This window comes from Misgurnus anguillicaudatus, chromosome 9 (assembly GCF_027580225.2).
Source record: "Misgurnus anguillicaudatus chromosome 9, ASM2758022v2, whole genome shotgun sequence".
Classification (NCBI taxonomy): Eukaryota; Metazoa; Chordata; class Actinopteri; order Cypriniformes; family Cobitidae; genus Misgurnus; species Misgurnus anguillicaudatus.
The window spans coordinates 31,304,149-31,313,866 of record NC_073345.2 but is presented as its reverse complement, the minus strand read 5'-3'; the positions used below and the strand labels follow the sequence as shown (position 1 = coordinate 31,313,866).

Below are 9,718 nucleotides of genomic sequence, written 5' to 3'. Positions count from 1 at the left end.
TCTGATTATCTAATTTGGCATTTATCAAGCTTTTTTGGAAAACAAGGATTTACATTTTGTTATTAATGTCTTGCAAAGTTTATTAACAAATGCAGATGGATCATATTGGGATAAACATAAGCCAATGTAAGACAGCCCTTTTGTCCTTTTTGTATTTTTGTTTTACTTATATAATTCAATGCAATGCAATATATAATTTTAATATAATTACAGGTAGTGCTCAATCGGAGTATAAAGAAGAATTCATATAATAAATAAAGGGGACATTTCACAAGACTTTTTTAGGATGTCAAATAAAAGTTTGGTGTCCCCCGAGTGTGCATGTGAAATTCCAGCTCAAAATACCAGATCATTTATTATAACATGTTAAAATTACCAATTTGTAGGTGTGGGTGTGTCCTTTTAAATGCAAATGAGTTGATATCTGCACTAAATGGCAGTGCTGTGGCTGGATAATGCAGATTAAGGGGCGGTATTATCCCATTCTGACATCACAAGGGGAACCCAATTTCAATTACCTATTTTTTCCACATGCTTGCAGAGAATGGTTTACTAAAACTAAGTTATTGGGTTGATCTTTTTTACATTAACTAGATTGATAGTGGGGACCAAATTATAGCACTTAAACATTGAAAAAAGTCAGATTTTCATGATATGTCTCCTTTAATAAAAAAACAATAAGAACACAATAAACTGACAGTATGGTTTTGGGTCATTAAAAAGACAATACACATTACACATATTGAGGACACAGATAGTAAATGCTCTATAGATAATGTATAATATACAGAGAAATTACTGTAGTGTACTGATGCAAAATAAACAGTAATTAAACTTTTGTCCAGTCATTGCTGTAAACGTAAAAAGTCTTAACTCTATCCCATCTATTAGTCTTAAAGACAGAAAAAATATAGAAATGTTATTCAAAACTTTAAATGTTAGTGACAAATTAACATTTTAATAATATTATCATAATATTGATGGTATGATAACATTCTGTAAGCAACCGGTAGTGATAAAGTAAGCATATTGAGGAATGATATTTACCACAATGTACTGCATTGACTTACCATTTCCAATTTGAAGAATCGGCCAGAAGTTTTATCTGCGGTGATCTTATAGTTTCATTGTTTGTTTAAATTGCCCAATCTTCTCCCAAAATGGGATACAAAGTAAAACAACTGAATTGATAGGAAATGACTCAAAGTTAACATGAAATATAATGAAGTCACACGATGACAGAAATTCAAATATTTATTTTTGTTTTTCAGATAAACTTGTTATACAGTACACAAGTACTCTGTTTTAAACATATTCAGCGAACAAAATAATTTTCACAGCATCTAAATGTAATGATTTAATGTGAGAGAAAGAGAAGCACAGAGAGTCAGAGGTCAAAGCAACATCTATTCAGATTTACAAAACAATACAGTCCTAAATGCATATTTAACAAAGCTTAATCCGGTTTGTGAAAAATACATCCTTTTAATTTCAGAAATAATGCTGTGTTGTGAATTATCGAAAAATTTTATTTAATAATAAATGAGCTTAAGGAAAAGAACCAACAAATCATATTGATTACAATAAAGCTTCTAATAGGCCATAATCATTAACAAATGTTTTAATACAGCATCACACATGCAGGTACTGGAGTATTTCATGTATCAGTATTATTTGCCATCCCGTGCCTTCTTCTTCTGTTGTTCCTGAAAGAAGTCATTGCACGCCACCGTCAGCGCGGCCACCAACACAACAAACTCATTGAAGTCCACCTCATTATCCCTGTTGGAATCCAGATCGTTCATGATCTTTTCCACCAGATTGGGGTCCTTCTGGGACTAAAAACAAAGACAACTGTTCAGCAAAACATGTCATATAAGTATTGAAAGCTAAGTGGTCAATTCACTCCTCAAAAGGTGCTCACAGTGCCAAAGAAGAACCTTCCTGTTCACAAAAGGTCTCCAGATTATAAAAGGTTAAGAAAAAATGGTTCTTTAAAGAATGTTTTTTTAAGGAACCAAAAATAGTTCTTCAATGGCATCACTCTGAATCTTTTAAGCACCTTTAATTATAAGATTGTACAGCGGTCCAGCCATGCTAAAATATACAGTGATGCAACATTTGAGAAAATAAAATAAAGATATGAACCACAATGAGTGCTAATTATCTCAAATCCTCTGTGGGACTTGAAGGGTTAAAATACACACATTGACATTCCTTGATAAAAGGCCATTCCTTAACCTCATTCAACTAAATGTACCTGCTTCCAGACCATTCAGAAAAGATCATCAAATCCACCTCGGCATCTATCAGTCTATCCTGACATCCATTTCATATGACCCCAACTGGGCAAAGCCCAGTGGCCATGCGTTCCCATAGTGATGCTGGTATCCAATGAGCCATGACTTTAAAACCATCAGACTCCATCAGCCTTTGGCTATACTGTTTGATTGACTATCTATTTCTGTGTGTGTGTGTGTGTGTGTGTGTGTGGTTAACACATCAAGCCACCAGACACAGTTTAACTTCCCACTCATTACTCTTTTCTCCATCTAACGTTACTGTACACACTCCCGGGAGAGAGGGAGAGGTGGGATCATATCAGGCTGTGTTCCAGGCAGTAATTGATGATGCGTAAGCAACAGTCTCGTTCTGATGATGCGTACACAGCTGAGGCCCACATCCAAAGGGACGAATCACACTAAAGCATCAGGTACCATTTAAGGCCAAAATCAAAAGATAAAAGTATTTTGAAGCCGGTTTTAGTACTGTTTAGGCCTTTTTTATTTTTATTTGAAGACCCAATTAACAGAAGTAGCGAAAGTCTTATTTTCCCCATGGTGACTTATATCCAAGTAAAACAACACACGTTCATGTATAAATTTAAGAAACATTTACATGTGTATATATATATATATATATTCTATATTATATATAAATTTAAAAAAATTATAAATACATAAAAATGTTCTGAAATGTATAGTATGTGAGTGTGTTTAAATATACATAATAATTACACAAAGCATATGCACATTTATTATGCAAAAATTTTCTTTTTTGTATCACGATTAATCTTTGCCCAGGAACAAAAAAATTATATATATATATATATATATATATATATATATATATATATATATATATATATATATATATATATATATATATATATAATTTATATAGATATATTGATATATGTTGCTGTTTTAATTAATTTATAATTAATGTTAATAATAAATGTAAATTATTTAAAACAGCAACATACTACGCTTTTTGTAGTTTTGCTGATTTAGAATTTGTTTTGTGTGTAATGTGTTTATGTGAAACTTTAATAAGGCCATCTTGGCCAGGACTGCCTGGAAGAAGAGATTTCTTTAATCTCAATGGGACCTTCCTGGAAAAATAAAGGTTAAAAAAATCCCATATGACCGGAAAGTAAAGAGAGATCATTTCGATGAGGGGAGGAGATTTTTGTTTTTGATTGAAGATTATGAGGGCACATTAATATTTTAAAAATAATGAAGTTCACAGATAAGTCATTTGAAAAAAAAAATAACACAATAATCCAAAACAAACAGTTTTCCATTTCAATTTAATTGCGACTTTAATCATTTTCCTCAATAATGACTTTTGTAATTCCCTTGACTTTTAGTGGTTATTCTTATTCAATTACATGTATTTAATTTAAAGATACAAAACACTGGATCACATTCACTAAGCATGCGTACGCACAAATTTGTTTGTAAACTGTGCGTATGGACGTTTTAACTTACAAATCATGATTTAAGGAAAAGGAATCCTATAATATATGAAGAGTTTCGTTGCAAAACGAGATAAATCCATTTTTTAACATTTTTGTCAAAACATGTTTATTATTATGTTATCATGTTATTATTTTGTTTTATGGTGCTACTTAGCTGTATTTTTTAAGTTATGAAGGTTTAAATCAAAACAAACCAACTGCAGTTGGATTGAAATTAATTGGAACGCACAACCAAAAAACGTGATTTCTGAACAATTAACAAAACGGTGGATATCTCGTTTTGCAACGAAACTCTTCATATATCTCTGTTATATATTTTATATTTTTTCCTTGTTCATGATTATTGTGTACGTGTGGTCTAAGTTGTTCTTACGTTTTTGCATACATTTAAATTCAATTTTAGTATGACAGTTTTTGTTGAAATGCTTTCTGAAACAAATACTGCAAGATGTATACTTGAATATACAATGTAAAAAAAATGTATAGTCCTAAAGTAGTCCCAAATACTCTAAGCTAAAAAGATAATATATATTTTTTTTTAAATTAACAAAAAAATTTAAGCAACACTATGTAGTTTTTTTACCTTTAAATAATGTCTCTAAAATTATTTCAGTGATAGAACAACTTTTAACTGGACAAAGTGTACTGTTGCTGCAACCTGAGCAGCCTCCTAGCTGCTATAAGCACACTCTGAAAGTGGCGGTGGAGGGTAGAGCCCACAGCCCCGCCCCTCCCCCTGCCTGCAGAAGAGTGTCTGATACCAGGCACTGTTGCGCTTTTCAACCACATGGGGGAGCTGTAAGTCATTTTTACATGGAAACTACATAGTGTTGCTTTAAGTTTAATTTTTAGTGTTAAATGTTATCGACAAATGAAATAATTATGTGTTATATACGCCCAAAATTATTACGATACAGGAAGAGACAGAGAGGCAGCAGAAGTTATTAAGACAAGGATGCCGGCAACTAGGCACAGGGACAAACCCAACAGTGCACAACCAACAAAACACAAGAGAAACACAAGGGCTATATATATACACACACAAGGGCTAATAAGCTAACAAGACACACATGGGGAGACAATCAACAAGGGAACCAATCAACAAAAGAACTACAATGAACTACAAACATGGACTTCAAAATAAGAGTACAAAACAAGACACAGGACAAGATTGTGTCACAAAGAGAAAAACAATATTCTTTATGACAGACACACATGAGGACTCTGTTTGACCCAAACACATGAACTCTGATATTTAGGGTCAGGAAATATTGTCTAACTATGAATGGCTTAGTATGTGATGGGAAATAATTAATTCATTTAATTCATTTCTCGAGTCTTAGGAGCGTGCTCACCAACCAGAATTACATGTCTGTGTTTACAGGATATAAACTCAACCAAACTCAGTAAACAAATGAGAAATTAACCCAAATCATCATCACTAATCAACATGTTGGAGGCAAACACTCATTCACATGCATTATACACTGTGTAATATATGCAACAAGAGCGACTCTGTCGGATGTCAAGATGAAATGTTCAATCGTATAGATGGAATTAAAGGATTATGTTGGCTTCATTAAGCTAAGATGTTAAGCTGTTGTTTTGAACTGCATACCAAGAGCAAGTCTCTCTCTCTCTTTCTCTCTCTCTCTCTCTCTGTCTTTCTCTCTCTCTCTCTCTCTCTCTTTTCATGTAATTGGACATCATCACATGATCAAAGGTCAATGGGCAGATGTTGAAACTGCCTTCATTATGAGGAAAACAAAGTGCATCTTTTTAAATGTATCTTATTTCCATAAATGCTTACAAGAAGGTTTTAGTGTTCTTGATTTGAAAATTTTTAATTATGATGCATATTTTAAAATAATAATCCAATTTTGTACAACAATATAGCCTAAAAATGTGCTTCATTTGATATCTGGCTTTATTTAAGTCAAAAATATTAATTTGGACTGAATTATATATGAAGAGTGTTAAACCAATGAGAGTTTTTGCTATACAGGACTTGCTAAAGATATGACCCTGGACCACAAAACCAGTCATACGTTGCATTGTATGAGTCAAAATAATAGATTTTTTTTAATGCCAACATCATTAGGATATTACCGGTAAGTAAAAATCATGTTCTCTGAATATATTTACTAAATTTCCTACCGTAAATATATAAAAAAATCATTTATCATTAGTAATATGTGTTGCTAAGGACTTCATTTTGACAACTTTAAAGGAGATTTTCTCAATATTTTGATTTTTTTTGCACCCTCAGGGACAAATATTGTCCTATCCTAGCAAACCATACATCAATGGAAGCTTATTTATTGATCTTTCAGATGATGTATAAATCTCTTATGAATGGTTTTGTTGTCCAGACTCTATGTTTAAAAAGCCATTTTAATGTCAGTCACCACACTTTTAATTTCTGTGCAAGATGTTCAACATGTAAAAATTGTGTTTGCTAACCATGAGGAAGTCGGTGAGCTCACTGTTCAGAAGTTCCTTCAGCTCTCCTTTGTTAAGTTTGTATTTGTCTCCTTCATTCCCCGAGTAGTTGTGGAAGACCGTGATGAGCGCATCCATGGCTCCCTCAAGTTTACTGGGCATGGCTGCTACGGACCACCTGTGCAGAAGACATTCATGCATTCAAGATGTAACACTGCTTAAATAATACTTTACATAATGCTTTAATTATCCTAGCCTTATATTTAGAGATTATATTTAATAATAAAAATGCAATATTTTAAACCATAGTGATATCATTTGTTTATTTTTCAGTGTACCATGGAAGTGCCACAAAGTCAAATGATCTATTTTGTAAAAGGTTTTAAATAATGATAAACAACAAATTATATATATAAATGTATAAAAATGTATATATATATATATATATATATATATATATATATATATATATATATATATATAAAAGCATTAATGAATATGTGATTTTATACAACTTGTAACCTAATATATAATTTAAGTTCCAAAGTTTGTTAGCAAAGTGAAACAGTAAAACTCACCTTGTTCGGAGTAGAGCAGAGATGTTAACTTTAGGTACGTTGACTTACGAAGTGTTTCGAGGAGTGAGTGAAGTTGTTTTTGAGATAACCTGTGCACGTTAAAGACCCTCCTCTGTTGCCGTGACGCTGTATCATAGCTCAGGTGTTGCACCATAGTAACCCTGTGATTTTGATCCTTACCCGAGCACACACACCTGTACAGAAAACACACCCGAAAAAAAAGCATCGGCCTCCTGAGAGCTCTGGATACACACAGGTACACGTACACATCACACATTTTTAAAATATAGAGTATTGAGGCACTTAAGTCATATTTAAAAATGTATGTCATTGCATTAGAAATCAATTAAAATATCAAACAGTTAGTGTTAGACCTGTATATTGAATATCCTTAAATGTTTAGGGCAAATACGTTATTAAAATAGTTTAACGTACATCAGAGTTACATGTTAGACTTAAAAGTGATGCTTGTCTTCATCAACTTTCCAGAATCTGAGCTAACAAAAGATTTCAGCTAATTTGATTTTATATGAGAGAACAATACCATATTACTGGAGAAAGATACAGATCATAATGAAAGTCCTATCAAGGGTCATAATAACTTGCTTGATGCTCAATTAATTAATCTTGTGACAATATTAGATCACTACAATAATCTGAAAACACAGGCCCATTCAAAAAAAGTGTGCATAATTCATTCTAGAAATAAAGGACACATTGTGTATTGATTTTATAAAGACAGTCACCTGTTCCTGTAAACACAAATCAATGGTCAAGCCATTGATTAATTAGATAATTATAAAAATCTACCATCATTTATACCAATTATGACTTTTTAATGAATACAGAGTGGCTATGTTAAAAAGGCTATTAAAATTGGCAGTTTCAGATTAATGATGTCACTAAGGGTTCTTCAATATAGAGCCTTGAATAGCCTATATCGAATCTATACACAAATTTTCTTTGCTTTGTTGTTTTGCATCATTAACTGTCTGTAAAGCACAGAAATGCATTAACAAGAATTAATATAATTTCCTGTAAAATCATTGGAGCTCCACATATAAGTTTGTCTCATTCAGAAGACATCAGATGAAAAAAATCATTTTGCTTGTACCATATTTTCCCACAACTATTTTCAAACTCAATTCTTATAGGAATTATAGTATTAATTTGTTATTTTTTGGTTGTGTTTATGTTGTCTCCTTTTGGTGGATTATTTGCTAGTTGCTTGTACTGTTTTGTGTCTGGTTGTCTGGTTTAAGAAAGGCTCAGCGTCTTGACTGGAAACTCCAGCAGCATTCTCCACGCGTAAGTGTATACGTCATGACTATTATTGCTCGAAGTAATTGATGACGTACACAATGTACTTGTTTTCCCAAGGCTAGAGTAGCTTAATCCTATTGGAGTTTTTTTTAAATCAAATCTTTAATAACGTCTCATATTTTGAGAAAACCAAGATTTGGTTACATAGTTTCCAAACAAACACAGAATAATGGATGTATAACATCATTAAAATAACATTAGTTTGAAAGGAAAGAGACCTTGTGTTCCAAGATCCTCTTTTTTCTCAGAGGACAAACGCGAGTCTAATTTTGACCTCGCGCATTGACCTGAGGGAGCAGGCGGGGTCACGAGGAGGCTCAGGTGTATTTCTCTACACCAAAAGTGTTTTCCGTTCATTAAAATGATGAAACATTTCCCTCCAAAGTGATAAGTGAATTAGACAGAGAAATTAATTCTCCTAATTCATTTAATTTATTGGTATTTTAGTGGTATTCAAGTGGTATTTTAGCCACTTGAAGTCACATAATTCTGTTTTATATAAACACCACGAATTCAGTTGTGCACACATAATTAATGTAAACATCGCAAATCGTTCCAAATTTGAGGAAACGCAGTAATATTTTATATATCACCTCTGCAAAGAAAAACAGCGATTGACTATTTTTAATCGTGGTGCGTTACTGACCTCTAGTGGCGCATTGTGGCACTACAGAAATTACGCACACTGTGCAACCGAATTTGTTGTATGTTTTATAAAAAATAACAAAAAAGACAAAACAAATAAGCAAAGAATATATACAATTATTAATTAAATCAATGTCAACGTACATCTGAACCTAACCACACTTATAAATTGTATGTAGGTTAATGCGATTTAAAATTAATACACAAGGAATCTTTGAAGCATAATTTAACGAAACTATAAAAATATGTCTCGTAACAGACAAGGACAGTAAAGTACAGTACATTACGCAATTTAAATTAGATTATAAGTGTACCCGATGCATATCTGTAACAAAATACACGCTTGTCAACAGAGGTCGAGCTGCTGCGAGGATGTAACTATAGCAACAATGCTTTCACAAAGACTAAATATGAATGAGGTGAAAGTACAGCTCAGTAGGCCTACGGCCGATCCAGTGCCATGAATGAATTAAAAGAGCCAATCATCAATTTGCTTCACAGGGAGAGAGGATCTATGAAGTAATTAAGAATGGTGACGTAAGTTCTTGTCATTCAATGAAGCAAAAAGCAATTTCCGAATGTTCAAAAATAAAAAGAATGGTGTGTAAGTACGTAGTCTTTGCGCATGCGCAGAAACCTAAACAATTAGTCTCTTGGCGCAACTTGAACACAATAACACAATATGATAGAGTTAATGTCAGAATTTATTGTAGTCAGAAATATGTTCACTTTAGCGAGTGTTTTAAAGAAATGTGTTTTCAAGTTGGTTTTCTACAACTTAAATAGCAGTAGCCTACCTAGCCTAACTGGTGTTAGAAACATCCCTGCTAAACAAAAACAATAGACACCATCACAGAAATTCTATTGGTTTTATTGGTTTTATTGGGAATTTTATTGGTTCTAATGGAATATGGCCCAAAACACACTACATTGTATTGGTCTTTGTTGGTCTCTAATGGTATGTATT

General features: G+C 32.7%; 1 protein-coding gene across 1 annotated transcript; it reads right to left on the bottom strand.

Moving 5' to 3' along the window:
- Positions 1 to 1,236: 1,236 nt before the first annotated feature.
- s100z (S100 calcium binding protein Z) lies at positions 1,237 to 9,352 on the bottom strand. Its single transcript, XM_055179143.2, has 4 exons — positions 9,066 to 9,352; positions 6,784 to 6,977; positions 6,227 to 6,383; positions 1,237 to 1,838 (listed from the first exon to the last, which is right to left on the bottom strand). The coding sequence occupies exons 3-4, from the start codon at positions 6,365 to 6,367 to the stop codon at positions 1,671 to 1,673; spliced, it is 309 nt and encodes a 102-aa protein (XP_055035118.1). The 5' UTR covers positions 6,368 to 6,383; positions 6,784 to 6,977; positions 9,066 to 9,352; the 3' UTR covers positions 1,237 to 1,670.
- Positions 9,353 to 9,718: the final 366 nt, after the last annotated feature.